Below are 17188 nucleotides of genomic sequence, written 5' to 3'. Positions count from 1 at the left end.
GTGTCCTTTTAGAACCTAATGTTACTCCCCTATTGAGCCAGGGTAGAACTTTGTGACAGTTTTGACAATTTGAATGCCACAGAAACGACACTGTGGTTTCTGGGCTACACAAAATGGCCATACAATTTCCATCTAGCTCATGCTCTCTGGAGCTGTTTGCCCTTAGGAACCTAGCCACAATGATGTGAGGAATCCCAACCTAGACTCAACTCAGGCATTTTCTGTTATGTAAAACCTATCACCACTATCTAGATCTAGAACATGTCTGTCATCCCAAAACAAGCCTCTACCACCCCATTCCCTATGCCTCCCAACCACTCACCTACTTTGTCCTCTAAGGATTAGCCTATTTTCTGGATGGTTCATATAAATGGAATCATACAGTAGATTTGCCTTTTGTGTCTGGCTTCTTGACTTAGCATAGTCATTGGGGTTCTTCCTGCACAGGATGACTTTGCATCTCCCATTTGTGCAAGAATTTCATTCCTACAAATCACTATGTTGAAAATGAACTTTACAACTTTGGCTGGATGGGGGGGGGCGGGGAGGGGAGGGGATATTTGTGGAGGTGGAAGGAAAGGGATGGTAGGGGGAAAACAAAGGAGGAGGCAACAATGCTCAATAGGAAATGAACTCATTACCTTGCTCATGTAACTGTAATGCCTCTGTACACCATCGTTACAATAAAAAAATATACAAAAGAATTTCATTCCTTCCTAAAGCCGAAGAATATTTTGTTGCATGGATGCTCATTCATTAGACAACGTACTTTTGGGGTTGCTTATTAGAGTTTCTGCTGTGAACATACATATACAAGTTTTTGTGTGGACATGTTCTCAACTCTTTGTTTCAAGTAATTCTTTCTTCTTTTTGTGCTGTTATTGTGACTTGAACTCTGAGCCCCATACTCTTGTTTTGCTTTCTTGTTCAAGACTGGTGCTATACCACTTGAGCCACAACTCCACTTCCAGCTTTTCGCATGTTAACTGGAGATAAGAATCTTGCAGATTTGTTTGCTTGAGCTAGCTGAAAATGGAATCCTCACATCTCAGCTGCCTGAGTAATTGGGTTTACAGGTGTGAGCCACTAGTGCCTAGCTTGGTTCAAGCAATTTTAAACCACTGAAATATTAGATATGATAGATACGCTATTAATATATCATGATACTAATAAATGGTACATAATTAAAACATTTTTATTCATTAAAATAGATTCCCTAAAGAGCAGAAACTTACCTTTTTTTTTTTTTTTGCTGGTCATGGACGCTGTCCTTGAGCTGTTCAGCTCAAGGCTAGCACTCTTACTACTTAAGCCACAGCACCACTTCTGGTTTTCTGGTGGTTAATTGGAGATAAGTCTCATGGACTTTCCTGCCTGGGCTGGCTTTGAACCATGATTCTCAGATCTCAGCCTCCTGCTAGCTAGGATTATAGGCGTGAGTTACTGGTGCCCAGCTTAGAAACTTATTTCTTCATGGTGATTCTGATTTACCAAGGACCATCTGGCGGACCTACCAGAAGTGACTTATACAGGACACTTCAAACCCAGATTTTTTACCTGAATCAAGAGACACTACTTTATTGTCACCATCTAAAAAACAAACCTAGACCTATCATGTGCTCTTCAAAGTTCCTCTATGTTCCAAAATGAAACTGTTAATTTCTTTTTTTAATAGAAGTATATTTTTAATTGGACTTAGATTTCAACCCAGTACAAAAACAAACATAAAATCATGAGCATGTGGTAACCCATTTAAAGTCATACTAACTTAGGGCTCACTTTTAAGTCACAGCAGGAAAATTATAGAATTTAGACATAGAGGAATTCAGAGTTTGATTTAGAATTCTTGTGAACATAGACCCTTGTGCGTGACTTTTCTGTTTGCTTTTAATAAATATGGCAGAGGTTAACAGGCAATGAGAGATGGCCAAAGTACAGTAATTACAGGCTGAATTACATTTCTGGATGACAATGTAGACCTATTCAGAAGAATGTAGGCTCACAATCAGCTGCTCTGCCAGTAGAATGCCATATACACCAGAACTCAGGCATGAGGGTCTTTGTCCCACCACCATCCCCCTGCGGGTGGTTCACTCTTCCCCAGTGTCTCCTGCTGATGTCTCCAGCAAAGCCACATCATGGTCTGAGTGTGCTATAAGCTTCATGTAAATTTAGCAAGGAAACAATGTTTCTCGGGGGAAAACTGCTCTTGAAGCCACTTGTGGGAGCAAAACCACATTAATAAGAAAGTAGAGATGTTTCTGCCAGTGGAAAATTCTAAGTTTGCTTGGTTTCAGTCTTCTACATTGAGTCTTAGACTCCTCATCTTTGAATGGACTTCATTCCACTTGGTTTTCCCGGCCAGTGTCCTGGCACACCATCACAGGGGAATAATTACAAAGAAGTGTCTTCGAGGGATGAGGAACACTGGTGGCTTACCAGATGGGGTAATCATGGATCTTCAAACAAGTCCTCAGACAGTAGCACCATTTGTCTTCTTGGCTCCATAAACTACATGTGTGTCCACACCCTGATGGATGCCTACAAAGAGCTGGAGGAGGCTGGCTCCGGGTCCCTCTCTCTCAGAGGCATCCTACACAAGCAGTGAATGCCTGCAGTTAGCTCCAGAACACTTTCCAAGAGCTTCTGTTAGCTTCTCAGTCCTTACATGCTGTAGAAGAAAGACATATTGCATTCTTGGCTTACTTATAATTTAGGGAGTGAGGAGCAGGAAATAGGTATATACAGATGATACTTTCTAATTACAAAAATACCAAGCACAGAGAGTTAATTTAAAAGTACCCAAGCAGGGTATGGCCAGCATATGCTTATCTTGGCACTTAGAAGGCTGAGACAGGAGGATCATTAAGCCAGAATGAACTATCAGACAAATATGTGATACTCTTCTCCAATTAACCGGGAGAAGACAGAGAGAGAGAGGGGGGAGGGGGAGGGGGAGAGGGAGGGAGAGGGTGAGAGAAAGAGAGAGGGAGAAAGAGAGAGAGAGAGGGAGAGGGAGAGAGAGAAAAGAGAGAGAGAGAGGGAAGGAGAGAGGGAGAGAGAGGGAGACGGAGACAGAGATGGAGAGGGAGATGGAGAGGGAGATGGAGGGAGACAGAGAGAGAGACAGTGTCTTCTGGCCTCATGTAGCATTCCTTCTACTGGGGACACAGCACATACTGAGCATAGCAGGCAGTTATAAGTACTTTGGGCAAAATAAAGCTAAGGACTGTGTCCCAGGAAAGAGGAAAAAGGGGTTGGTTAGGACTAGTAGAAACCAGAGGCAAGCCTCACTGAGAAGGGGATACCTGAACAAGAGGAAGGAAGACATATCATGTGATTATCTCAAGGAAGAGCACTCTGGGCAGAGTGGTGAGGGGACAGCAAGGTGGCCAGGTGGAACAGAACCTCCCTGAGCACTGTGATGTCTGGACTCCTATCTGGAGTGCGATGCCAAAGCCTCTGAGAGTGTCAACATCACAGGATCTGTACACAGGCTGGAGTGGGTATGAGAAAGAAATCAATGGATTTGACCTGAGCAACTGGAAAATGGAGCTACCTTTTCCCAGATCATGGAAAACTTCTGAAGGAGCAAGCTGGAGGTCAGGAGTGATCAGGAGCCTGGCTTTTGGTGGATGAAGTTCTTGATGTCAGTAGACGGGTTGGACTCAGGAATCTGAGGGTGGGGGAACAGGCAAGCTAGGAGGGAGGACAACATATAGATGGTACAACCCCTAAGGCTGTGACACCCCAAGGAATGAACTAGACAGAAACAAGGTCTGCAACTAACTGCACCCTGAGCCCTCAGGGAGAGAGGGCTGAGTCAAGGAGAAAGTGCAGCCAGGCAGTGTGGTGTTCTAAAAGTATAGAAACTATTTCTATGGGGGTGACCCACTACATAGCTGTGTACAATATGCTGCATTTATAAATATGTACATGCAGAAATACACAATACAGATATCTATATACATTCAGCTTTAGCTCAATGGCTGTATACTATATAAATAGGTCTACAACTCTATTTTCTTCCCATTAGATGTAGGTGTAGTGCTTTATGAAAATAATATCCTCCTGCTACATCTTTTTTTTTTTTGGTCAGTTGTGGGGCTTGAACTCAGGCCTGGGTGCTGAACTTTTTTGCACAAGGCTAGTCTCTACCACTTTGAGCCATAGTGTCACTTATTGGAGATGGTCTCATGGACTTTCCTGCCCTGGCTGGCTTTGAACCGAGATCTTCAGACCTCAGCCTCCTGAATAGCTAGGATTACAGGCATGAGTCACCAGTACCCAGCTCCTCTCCTCTCCTCTCCTTTCCTCTCCTTCCTTCCTTCCATCCATTGTGGTGCTTGAACTCTGGGCATGGGCACTGTCCCTGAGCTCTTCAGTTCAAGGCAAGCACTCTACCACTTGAGCCACAGCACCACTTCTAGTTTTTTGGTGGTTAATTGGAGATAAAGTCTATGGACTTTATCGTTCCTGGGCTGGCTTTGAACCGAGATCCTCAGATCTCAACCTTCTGAGTAGCTACGATTACAGGGTGAGCCACCAGTGCCTTTTTTAATGAGATAGATCTCATTAACTTTTTTTTTGTCTAGGCTAGCATGTAATCAAGATCCTCCCAATTTCTATATCTAGCATAGCTGGGATTTTAGGCTGGGCCACTATAGCCAGCGACAATGGGCATCTTGTGTATTTACTCTTTCATATTGTCTCCTGGATATGAACCTCTAGGATGGAGATGCTCTGTGCCAGGATATGCCTTTATCACATTCTAATTCTATATTACCTTCCAGGAAACCCCATTAATAAAACATGAATTCAACACAGAACAGTTCCTGACCTGGAGGAAGAATAGTGGGATATTATTCTGGGATACTATTTCAAATGTGGGGAAACTGTAGAACAGCTGTGGGAATCATCACCATTAAATGTTGCTAGAGTTTTGGGTCAGAGCAGAAAGTCTAGGACAAAAAGTGATCTGCCAGTGCTAGCTCTCTGCTTGCTACATCAGCTGAAGCTGGACTGAATGTAGAAAAAGGCTTGTCCACAAAGGGCAAAACAGCTCTTGGGCCTGCAGGACCTCTAGCTGGGTCACTGAGACTTGAGCATGTCAAGAGCCAGAACAGTAGATGAAGGCTGAGGTGCCTTCAGTGCAAGGACTATAATTAACTCCAAATCTTTCTCCACACTTTTATTTTTGCTGGCTGGATTTGTCGTTTGCTGTTAGAACAAGCTTACTACATACTTCAGATGCTTTTCCTTTACCTTGTCATTCTGAGAAAAAGCATGACTGCCTCACCTGTCTGGACACATATGTAGTCTTTGTCTGCTCACTCAGCAGCAACCTTGAAAATAATATTTACCGTCTGCCAGGAAACTGGCTGATAGACTCTGCTGCCTTCAGGGAAAACAGGGACCATGCATTGGGACATGTGCTTCTGTGAGCACAGAAGAAAAATGACCAGCCATGCCTCAGATCCCTATGTACTCCTATCCGCTGGGGGTCTGAAGACAGCAGTAACCCAGGTCTGAAAGCTACATCTCTATGCCAGTTGTTAGCCTCCAGTAGAGGCCTGTAGGGATGGATTTGATAGCCTGAAGTCTCAAAGTTTTAGGGCTGTGTGCTCTGGCCACAGGCTCTTCACTTCTCTTTTTTATGGGGGGGGGTCCGGTCATGGGGCCTGACCTCTGGGCCTGGGCGCTGTCCCTCAGCTCTTCAGCTCAAGGCTAGCACTCTACCACTTGAGCCACAGCGCCAGTTCTGGCTTTTTTCTTTTTGCTTATGTGGTGCTGAGGAATCGAACCCAGGGCCTCAGACATGCAAGGCAAGCGCTCTACCACTGAGCCACCTTCCCAGCCCCCAGGCTCTTCACTTCTTATAGTCTCTCTATTAGGCACACACTCTCTGTCAGAACAGTCATAGGGATTAAGCCACCAACACCCTTCACTCCTGTTCTACATCATGAGTGATGGCCAGTCCAGCCAAGAGGTATGCAAGAAAGGACTTCTTTTATCTTTTTTTTTTTTTTGTCAGTTGTGGGGCTTGAACTCAGGGCCTGGGCCCTGTCCCTGAGCTCTTTTACTCAAGGTTAGTGTTCTACCACTCTGAGCCACAGCTCCACTTCTGATGGTTAGTTGGAGATAAGAATCTCACTACCTTTCCTGCCTGAGCTAGCTTCAAACCACAATCCTCAGATCTCAGCCTCCTGAATAGCTAGGATTACAGACACGAGCCACCAGCTCCCAGCTGCGAGGAAGATTTTCTTATGGCATGACTGACTGAAATGAACATCATCACAGTCCAAGGATACAGTAGCCAAATCTCATTCTGAAATAGATTGTATTTTATAGTCTACTATGAGGGAACCACCTGCAGGCACACTGGTTAGCACTGGCTCTGTGCTGAGCACCACCTTGTCCCGTTATTCAGCCACTCTGCAGGTTCTGCTCAGAAGGCCATGTAGTAGTGGTCCATGGTGCTAACGACGTCACTGTGGTCCTCCAGGAGCTCAAGCACCTGCCGCAGCACAGCCTCGCTCAGGCCCGGGTGGAGGCTCAAGCGTGCACAGGCCAAGATGTGCAGGAAGTGGCAGCCCTTCTCCATGTCTGCAGGAAGAAGGCAGTAGTTCAGCTTGGACATGACTGTCAGGCTCTTCTCTAACCATCCCCAACCAGCACTTGCCTCTTATAAGATCTCTAAAGGATTCTTGTGCACATGAAAATCTGAGATGCGGGGCTAGGAAAGTGGCTCAGTGGTAGAGCGCTTGCCTTGCATGCATGAGGCCCCTAGGTTCGATTCCTCAGCACTACATAAGCAAAAAGAAAAAAGCCGGAAGTGGTGCTGTGGCTCAAGTAGTAAAGCGCTAGCCTTGAGCTGAAGAGCTGAGGGATAGCACCCAGGCCCAGAGTTCAGGCCCCACGACTGAACCTCTGAGATACACTGGTCCAGATGATCACAAAACCAAAACAAAATTCTGCTCCAAGATCCTTTATGTCCACAATAACATGGACGACCCATTGCTCAGAGCCTCTGACCTTCAACCTTCAAGGATTCCAAACAGTAATTTTATATCTATAACTGAACAGATTTTCAGTGCTTGGTATGTCACACTTGCAGGGCACAACCACTGGCTTCCCAGATGTGGTCTCCTGGGATTCAATAGAGCTGGTCTCTCCTGGATCCCTGATTGCATGGGACTGTCACAGGGAGAAGGGCTTCTTACTTGACTTTGGCCTATTCTCATGCCTGGCTTCCATCCAGTCTCGCCTGTGACAGTTATAGTCTAGTAACCTCTTGCCCTCTACCAAGGCCACTTGCTCTACAATGATGAAAGCTGAGGGTTAGTAACTCCCTGCCTTGGTTAAACCAACGATTTATACTAGTGGTTTTCCTACTGTGGGTTGTGACCATTAGGGGAGTATGAAATTAATTTTTGTGGCTTGTGATTAGCATTCTTTTTCTTACCACTCAGACTAAAATAGACTAGAATGGAAAAATTACAGGGCCAGGCATGGTGGTTCCTGCCTATAATCCCAACTATTTGGGAAGCAGAGATAGAAGTACTGTGGTTGGAGGCTAGGCTGGTAACATTCCAGCTACTCAACAGGCAGAGGTAGGAGGACTGAGATGTGAGGCTGGCCCAAGCAAAACTGTGAGACCCTATCTGAAATGCAGTCTAAAGAGTCAAAACAGTGGGGGTGTGATTCAACCGATTAAGCACTTGCCTGCCAAGTGCCAAGGTCCTGAGCTCATCCCCAGTACTCCCTCCAAAAAAAAAAAAGAAGGAAAAAGAAAAATTGTAAGATCCACGCATTATAATTAGAATTATTTTGTGATTTTAATTCATATGAACACCTTAGGCACTGGAATTATATAAGGGTTGCATCATGACATAAAATACTATTTCTGCTTCTGAAGTAAAGTCAGCCCTGTCACTGAAGCTGACTCTTCCTGTGAGACAGCAGGGCTATGAGGAGCATCTGGCACATAGCCGCTCTGCTGTCTCTGCATGCTGTTTTTAGGTGACAAATGCCCTGGAAGATGCTCACAGAGGTATCACAGTACCAAGAAAGCAGTTTGACACTTGTGTGCTTTCATAGCTTGGGCAGGTCATGGTATCCTCAGGCCTCAATTTTCTCCTAGCCACTGGGACACAGAGACAACTGAGGTCCTTGCCATCTCTAAGGTCTTGGGCTAAAATGATGTGCTGAACTGTGACCTCTAGTGGCTGTGTCTCCTCATAACGCCTCTCAGCCAGTTTAACTGTCCATATCATTTACTACATAAAGATTTCGTAGATGCCTACTGCAAGTATAGAACTGACCACTGAGGAGCACACAGAGCATGCCTAAAGAAGTAAGTCCTTCTGCTATGACTGGGGCTGAGTAGCCCACTGGACTAAGACTACCTACTCCTCCAGGTGGTTGTAAGAAGGAAAAGGGGCTTGCAGCAGGTGACTCCATGTTACACCATAACCTAAGGGGAGGCATGCAGCTAGCTCTGTCCTGCCAAAAGGAGCTACAGACTCAAAACTCAGAGAAGAAAAGCCAATAACAAGGTGGGGAGGGTGGAGAAGGGCTTAGCAAAGCTCTGCAGGTCGCAGAGAGCCCGCACTAGGAATTTCAGGGCTACTGAGCTTTCATCTTAGTTTGTGAGGTCCAAGTGCTCAGGGCTGAGATGCTCAGGGCTGGCATCTGTGGAGCACTACACAGTGACATTGACAGCCTCAGGCCTGAAGCCATTTCTTCACAATGAGGTTTGGTAAGATGGTTCAAAAAGTGTCCTCCCAGATGAATGGCGGTAGGATGTCAAATGAACCCTTCTCTGTCCTTTAGAGACCTAATGTGGCTAGATGAGCACACTCTTCCTGAGATACTCAGAAATGACTCAAGAGCTCAGGTCCTTCCACTGATTACCCTGACTAGAAAAACTTCAATGCTTATTATATCAAAGGGAGACATGAACTAAAGGCCCGGTAGGGATGGTGAAAGAAGTAGTCTTGTATGGAGCTGGGAATGTGGCTTAGTGGTAGAGTGCTTGCTTAGCATGCATGAGGCCCTGGGTTCAATTCCTCAGTACCATTTAAACAAAAAATAATTTTTAAAAGGAAAATGGTTTTGTAATCCTTGGGACATATGTGGAATGTTATGAAGCTACTAAGAAAGCTGAGGCCCCTTTGCATGTGTAGTACTATTATCAAATAACTCTAAGAAGCTAGAATTGGCTGTCAACCACAAGTAGTAGGACAATGTAGGATAAACTCTACAAGTATCCCTGGAAGTGTATCCATCATTTCTAGAAGAATATGCAAGAAGTAGAACAACTGAGCCTCTGGAAAGGGGAACAGAGCGTGGGGCTTGTTGCTGGGAGGAAATCTGACTTTTCTGTGTGTGAATTTGCACTTTTAATGATGCACAGTTATTATTCAGAATTTTTTGTCAGTATTAGGGTTTGAACACAGGGCCTCACACTTGCCAGGCAAGTGTACTACTACTTGAGCCACATCCCCAGATCTATTTGGTTTTTTTGGTCATGGGGCTTGAACTCTGGACCTGGGTGCTGTCCCTCAGCTTTTTAGGTCAAGGCTAGCGCCCTACTACTTAAGCCACAGCGCCATTTCCAGTTTTCTGAGTGGTTTATTGGAGATAAGAGTCTCAAGGACTTTCCTGCCTGGGCTGGCTTTGAACCATGATCCCCAGATCTCAGCCTCCTGAGTAGCTAGGATTACAGTTGTAAGCCACCAGCACCTGGCCCCAGTTCTTTTTTACTTTAGACTGGTTTCTAGATAGGGTCACATTTTTTTTGCCCTGGGTCCTACTTCAGACCATAATCTTATGCTGCCTATAGTTGGAATAACAAATTAGTGTCTTCAAGACATGGCTTATTTTTTAGAGGTGTGGGGGGTAGGGGGCTTGTTAAGTTTTGTCTAAGCTGGGATGATGATGATAATTCTGAGCTACCATGCCTGACTCAGATTTTTTTTTTTGCTAGTCCTGGGGCTTGAACTCAGGGCCTGGGCACTGTCCCTGAGCTTCTTTTGCTCAAGGCTAGCACTCTACCACTTGAGCCACTTTCAGCTTTTTCTGTGTATGTGGTACTAAGGAATTGAACCCAAGGCTTCATGCATGCTAGGCAAGCACGCAACCACTAAGACACTTTCCCAGCCCTCTCAGACTAATTTTAATGTACTGGCAATACAGATTATGGCAATACAAAAAGAGTGGTTTGCAGCTGATGTCATGGTAGTCCCTATGAAGTCTTTCGCTGGAGCCTGCTACCCAGGCTCCAGAATTCATCTTGGGAGTTTATTAGTGGCAGCTAATTGGCTTCTGGGTTTTACAGGCTTCTATATACAGTCTGAGTAGCAGAGCTAGTCCTTGTGTATGCTTCTGGCCTGGGGCAGATATAAAACCTGCTACTTTTACTGGGTCTCCAATCATCTGAAGCTGTCAGGTCTTCCTAAGAAATTAATTTTGTTCATTTGTGTCACACCAGGCTTTAAACCATGTCTAATCCAAACCAATCTAAGACTATGGCCAGGGACCCTGGGATGTGGGATGGTATCCTGGGAGCACCTTCTCTCCCCAACAGGGGGAAGAGTCCCATTCAAGCTGTCAAGTGCTCCCAAGGTGCAAGACACACAGGTTTTCCCTTAACTAAAGGATGTTTGTTCATACTGTTCTGAATGAAGAAAACATCCATGCACTTATGTTAAAATTATAGACTGCTTTGAGTTTAAGATGTATTGTCACACCATTTAGGACTCTGACTTCAATGAGTCTTAAACACCAGGACAGAAGTGCTGGCTCTGTTCCCCCAGCTGACTCAGCCTGGAGCAGATCCAAGCTGCAGGGACGTCTGGGCTATACAGATTGGAGGTAGACTTGTCTGCGTAGAAAGAGAACAGCTTTGGGGGCTCGGGGTCCATAACAACCTTCCTCTTTTCTTCTATCATTATTTGTTAACCTAAGTCAGTACTCATTACTAGCATCTGCTTGCAAAACATCACCTTGAAAACTGACTGGTTTGCACAGTACTTAAAAGACAGAACTAATGTTTTCTTTTTCTAACTCATATGAAAACGATCATGTTCATTGTCAGACCAGATACAGTTCTGGTGTCCAACCACTAGGGGCTGTCCTAACTCCACAAAATCCCTAATTTTTTTTTAAGCCATTTTCATTTGTAAATTACCAGCTTCCAAAATGACTGGATTACATCATTCATAAACTGCAATGTCTAGAACCATTCCACCCCAAACTGAAAGACTTTGATGTCAGAAGTGAGGAGAATGTCAGGTTTCGGTACAAAGCCATGGGACAAGTGGGGAACAAAAAACTGCGAGATGAGAAACCAGGCGACCTCACAGAGCCCTAGTGGAGAGACTTACCTCACTGTCCTGAAATTCCTGCAAAGTACCTGTGAAGCCCCCCAGCCCATACCCCACAGAACTACAATGTCAGGACCCGGAAGTAAGTGCTGGACATTTAAATGAGCTCCAAGGTTGAATCTCATGTGCACCCAATGTCTGGACAACTGTGTTAGCCTCACATGCACCTCAGAAGGGAGGGAACTGAGGATCAGAGAACCTTACCTTCCCCAGTAATTCCTGGGAACAGCCCTACTGGGGACTACTCTCCATTGATGCAACTTACGATTTGGCTTCTGGCAGTCCTCTCGGATGATCTGGTGGATCTTTCTGTGCAGGTCCTTGTTTTCTCTGGTTACCTAAATAGGAAAAACAATTCAGAGAGGAAATTCCCTTAGTTAACCTGCTTGTGTCATCCAGACTTTCACATTAGCATGCAGGCTCATTTTTCAAAGATTTCCCAATCATCATCTTCCCTACACCAAGTGTTTGGATACTTGGACTTCTGTCAAACTAGTGCTGTTCCTAAAGAGAAACTGTACAAGGCACACTCCCAGAGAGCTGGTAAAGAAAACCTGGAATTCTGTACTTTTAAGGAATAATATTCTCCTTAAACCTCATAACACATTTACATTTCTTTCTTTTTTCTTTTTCTTTTTTTTTTTTTTTTGGTCATGGGGCCTGAACTTTGGGCCTGAGCATTGTCCTTCAGCTCTTCAGCTAGCACTCTATCACTTGAACCACAGTACCACTTCTGGCTTTTTTTGTTTATGTGGTGCTGAGGAATCCAACCTAGGGCCTGCAAGGCAAGCACGCTACCACTGAGCTACCTTCCCAGCCCCATTTCTTTTTTTTAACTTTAAGATTTTTTTTTTTCTTTTGAGATAGGATCTTGCCAGGTAGCCCAGGCTGGCCTCTGAGAGCTGGGATTATGTGTGTATGTGGGGGGGGGGGGGACACTCATGTACATATGTGTACTTTTACACACAGTTTTTATCTTTTTTCTTCTACCTGTCCTGGGAGTTGAACTTAGGACCTGGACACGGTCTCTGAGCCTCTTTGTGCTCAAGGCAAGCACTCTACCATTTGAACCACAGTGCAACTTCAGCTGTAGTTTGTTGGAGATAAGCATCTCATGGATTTTCCTGCCCAGGCTGGCTTCGAACAGTGATTCTCAGATCTCAGCCTCCTAGATAGCTAGGATTACAGGTGTGAGCCACTGGTTCCAGGCTTATCGTGTGTGTGTGTGTGTGTGTGTGTGTGTGTGTGTGTGTGTGTGTGTGTGTGTGTGTGTGTGTGTGTGTGTGTGTGTGTGTGTGTGTGTGTGTGTGTGTGTGTGTGTGTGTGTGTGTGTGTGTGTGTGTGTGTGTGTGTGTGTGTGTGTGTGTGTGTATTTTTTGGTTGGTTGTGGGGCTTGAACTCTGGGCCTGGGCGCTGTCCTTGAGCTCTTCCAGATCAAGGCAAGTGCTTTACCACTTGAGCCATGGCGCCATTTCTGGCTTTCTTGTGGTTGATTGGAGATGACAGTCTCACAGACTTTCCTGGGTGGGCTGGCCTCAGATCTCAGCCCCCTGAGTAGCTAGGATTACAGGCATGAGCTACTGGTGCCCAACTTGTCATACATATGCTTCTTTAGGAGAAGATCAAGTGATCAAAGCCTTTTGGTCTCCACCCCAGGACTTCTTCCTCTGGATCCTGACATTTATGTTATATTTCATTAGTTTTCTGATTTTCCCTAAGCACAATGAAAAATAAAAGAAGGAAATAACCCTGTTAGAACAAACTGTCGGGAGCCAATCTAGCCTATCCATTGAAACACCATCTGTTCTTGAAGGCAGCTAGAATTGTTTCTTTTTCAACCAGATGTGGTAGCAGGGAAGCAACTACCAAATGAGTTTCATCATCATTACAAAAACACTATTAACAAAAAGAAAGGAAGAAAGAAGAAAGAAAAGGAATGGAAGAGTAGAAGACAAGGAAGGAAGACTGAAAACATACAGCTGTAAGTCTACTTTATAGAGACAGCACAGGAACTCCTTGGGGGACCTGACTTATAGAAGGGGACATAATAACACCTGTGTTTTTTCAACTCACAAGGAAGCTGGAAAGCACTAGAAGTCAATGCAATGTTGACATTGGGCCTACAAGGCAGGCATGACTAGAAGGGGAGGGTGACCAACTCACAGTGATTCACAGGAGGAAGTGCTCTGCCCTGCCACACCTTGTCCTGGTGGCTACAGCCTATTGCTCTCCAGGAAGGGTTGCTCTCCATAAACCCTAATGGAGGCCAGCTCTAGAGCCTGTGGGAATGTGTGTCCCAGGAGAAGCTGGAGCTGAGCTGCCTTGCCTAGTACTGCCATGTCTATCTAATTCCTTCACAGGGAGATGGCGCTTGTGCTAGGCTGGACTGTCAATCCCAGAAGTTACTCAAGTGGTAGAGTGCCAGCCTTGAGGGGAAAAAAAGGCCAAAGGACAATGCCCAGGACCTTACTTCAAGCACTAGTGCACACAAGAACCCTCTGGCCTTAGACAGAGAAAAGCCCAGAATAGCATAGAAAAGCTGCTTCTTGGATTCCTGGCATAGCAGCCAATGATCAAGCTGCCAAACACCTTTCTAATGCCAGCCCCTGATCAGCTACACCAACGGTGGTAGCCCCAGCACCAATAAACTTGGCTGCTGTGCCAATGTCCTGAGAAACAACACTGATCTAGAACTCCTACATGGCCATCTGGAGTGGGGCACTACTATATGAGGGCTTTTGGCCAACTTGGTAGAGAAGCAGACAAAGGTCTGTTTAGACCCCCTGGCACAACAGTGGATCAGAGGTGGAGAAACAAGCAGTACTGGGTAGTCTGTATCTTTAAGTTTGCTCTCCCACTCTCCTGTAGTCCTGCTCAAGGTGACTGACTCACCTCTCAGCTTTTAAGAGAACTTTGGGTGAGGCAAAGCAGCAGCCATTCAGGTTCTCTTGGTTGGGAGGTCAATGGGCACAGCCTTTAGGGAGGCCAATCAGATTGGACTATGTCATCCCAAAGCTTAATCAACAATTCCTTTGCTCCTGAAAATCTCCTTCGAGTGTCAATCTTACAGAGAAATAATAATCTGAATTCACAAAGACAGTTGTGCAGAAGGGGCCAGAGCAACATTATGTGAGAGTCAAAGGTGACAGTACCAGGCTTAGGAGTGTGGCTCAGTGGTAGAGTGCTAACTTCTAGCATGTATAAGGCCCTGAGTTTGACCACAGCACCACAGACACATAAAATAAAGCAATTGTAAGTTTTGGGCTGGGAATGTGGTCTAGTGGTAGAGTGCTTGCCTAGTATTCATGAAACCCTTAATTCCTCAGTTCCACATACACAGAAGAAGCTGGAAGTAGCACTGTGGATCAAGTGGTAGAGTACTAACCTTGAGCAAAAGAAGCTCAGGGACAGTGTCCAGGCTCTGAGTTCAAGCCCCAGAAACAGACCCCTCCCCCCAAAAAAAGTGTCAGTACCATAAATTTCCCTCACAAAGGAGTGAGGAAAGCTTTATGGCAAGTACCCAGTGAATGAAATATCATCATGAGAATGTGAAAAAGGAGGAAGACTCAGAGCTGCTACCATGGAAAGTTGTCTGGGAAGGGCTGTTTTCTTTTCTTTTCTTTTTTTTTTGGGGGGGGGGTTCCGGTCGTGGGGCCTGAACTCTGGGCCTGGGCGCTGTCCCTCAGCTCTTCAGCTCAAGGCTAGTGCTCTACCACTTGAGCCATAGCGCCACTTCCGGCTTTTTTCTTTTTGCTTATGTGGTGCTGGGGAATCGAACCCAGGGCCTCAGGCATGCAAGACAAGCGCTCTACCACTGAGCCACCTTCCCAGCCCTTGGAAGGGCTATTTTCATATCAAAGAGGTTACAGAACGTGTGTGTGTGTGTGTGTGTGTGTGTGTGTGTGTGTGTGTGTGTGTGTGTGTGTGTGTGTGTGTGTGTGTGTGTGTGTGTGTGTGTGTGTGTGTGTGTGTGTGTGTGTGTGTGTGTGTGTGTGTGTGTGTGTGTGTGTGTGTGTGTGTGTGTGTGTGTGTGTGTGTGTGTGTGTGTCCTGGGGCTTGAATTCAGGGTCTAGGCAGCGTCCTTGAGCTTTTTTACTCAAGGCTAGTGTTCTACCACTTGTGCCATAGTCCCATTTCTCATTTTTTGTTTTTTTTGATAGTTAAGTGGAGATAAAATCTCATGGACTTTTCTGCCCAGGCTGGCTTCAAACTGTAATCCTCAGCTCTCAGCCTCCTGAGTAGCAAGTATTACAGGCTTGAACCACTGGTATCCAGCTCATGGAATGTTACTTAGAGCATTGTTTTCAAGTTGGCAATGCCCAGAGACATTTGTGACTATCTCAACAGTGGAGGTGTTACGAATAAAGTCAGGCCTGCTGCTGAACATCCCATGACAACCATCTGGCCAGTGTTGAGGTTGACAAATTCTGATTTCACAGATAATCATATTTTTGTAAAACAAAAAGACCACCAGAATGCATTATATATATGCGCATTTGTCAATGTACAGTAAATGTGTAGAAGGATCTACGCCTAAAAGAAGTATCTTGGGAAAGATAGGAGCCACCTTTACTTCTGACTTTCTGTATCTTCTTGATTTTTTTTTGTTGGTGGTGAGGCCTGAACTCTGGGCTGGGCGCTGCCCCTCAGCTCTTCAGCTCAAGGCTAGTGCTCTACTACTTGAGCCACAGCACCACTTCCGGCTTTTTCTGCTTATGTGGTACTAAGGAATCAAATCTAGGGCATCATGCATACAAGGCAAGCACTCTACCACTGAGCCACTTTCCCTGCCCTCTTAATGATTTTTAAAAAAATATCGTTATCTTTTATTTTTATTATGTACAGAAAGATTAGATAGCAAATTTTAAAATATGTATAATTGTGACAAAAACTGTGGTAGAGATGTTACAGAAAAGAAGCATTTCTAATACCTCTTAATGATTTTTTAACAACAGCAAAAAAAAAAACAGTAAGTAGGTACTTGTAAGTAATAACTGTATTTGTAACTTAAGCAATAAAGGGAAATTCTTAAATTGCAGATTACTTACATAGTACAGGTTATCAAAACTGCCATCTTTCTGGAAAACAAGTCCTTTTTCCTGCAGCAGCTCTATAGCATTCTTAAATATGCTATGAATTGCCTTGGAAGTGGTGTTATTCTTTAATTCCACCTGTATATTGAAGGGGAAAAAAAAATCAGTTTCTCATCTTCCCAGACATAAGAACAGCTTTCAAGACCAACTAGTTTATGATTTTGCCAAACAGGCTTCTAATCTGCTGTGTCAACAAGATCCAGAAATGCACTGCCGGCCAGCAGGCAGGATGATATTTAGGGAGGGCAGGAAGTTTGCACTGGTAGGATTACACTTGATAACTGTTCCATACTTTCGTTATGATTTGTTTGTTTAATGCAATGACATTGGATATTAAATCAGAAAGCTGCGTTTGCTCTTGGGCAACCTTTGCATAAAAGGTTATAGCTCCTCTCTCGTCATAAGACCAAGTAGTAGAAAGAGGGCACCCAGTATTGGGAAAGGAAAAGCAGTTTCAGCTGTGCACAAGGAGGACTCAACAGGAATGGCTCTTAGTAAATATAAACAGTATGTGGCACTTCCTGTCCAGAATCCTTTGCCTCATTTAACCTCAGGACACATCTCCCAGCCTGCCCCAAAGGCAAGCTGTGTCTTCTGAAAAGCCAGCAGCAATTCCTGACTAGGATCTGTATCTTGACTGATGTTTTCAAAAGAGCTATGCCTGATTCACTCATGTGATTCAGGAAACTGAAATTGTTCACAGGC

The 17188-nt window shown here is 44.9% G+C and overlaps 1 protein-coding gene across 6 annotated transcripts in view; it reads right to left on the bottom strand.

Moving 5' to 3' along the window:
* Positions 1-1575: 1575 nt before the first annotated feature.
* The window catches only part of Stn1 (STN1 subunit of CST complex), a 41465-nt gene continuing 25852 nt past the window's right edge, over positions 1576-17188 (bottom strand). For 4 of the 6 annotated variants that reach the window (XM_069994076.1, XM_069994067.1, XM_069994090.1 and 1 more), the window contains 3 exons: positions 16439-16561; positions 11656-11728; positions 6324-6606 (listed from right to left, as the gene is read on the bottom strand). In XM_069994076.1, coding sequence (XP_069850177.1) covers positions 6449-6606; positions 11656-11728; positions 16439-16561 — 354 coding nt within the window. In that variant the 3' untranslated portion in view covers positions 6324-6448. Of the gene's footprint in view, positions 3677-6323; positions 6607-11655; positions 11729-16438; positions 16562-17188 lie in introns of those variants that run through there. The other 2 variants (XR_011366395.1, XR_011366396.1) reach the window with 2 other exon arrangements.

This window comes from Dipodomys merriami, unplaced genomic scaffold (genome assembly GCF_024711535.1).
Source record: "Dipodomys merriami isolate MVZ:Mamm:240054 unplaced genomic scaffold, mDipMer1.0.p SCAF_102, whole genome shotgun sequence".
NCBI classification, from domain to species: domain Eukaryota; kingdom Metazoa; phylum Chordata; class Mammalia; order Rodentia; family Heteromyidae; genus Dipodomys; species Dipodomys merriami.
Note: the sequence above shows the minus strand (reverse complement) of the source record. Positions and strands in the feature narration are given on the sequence as shown.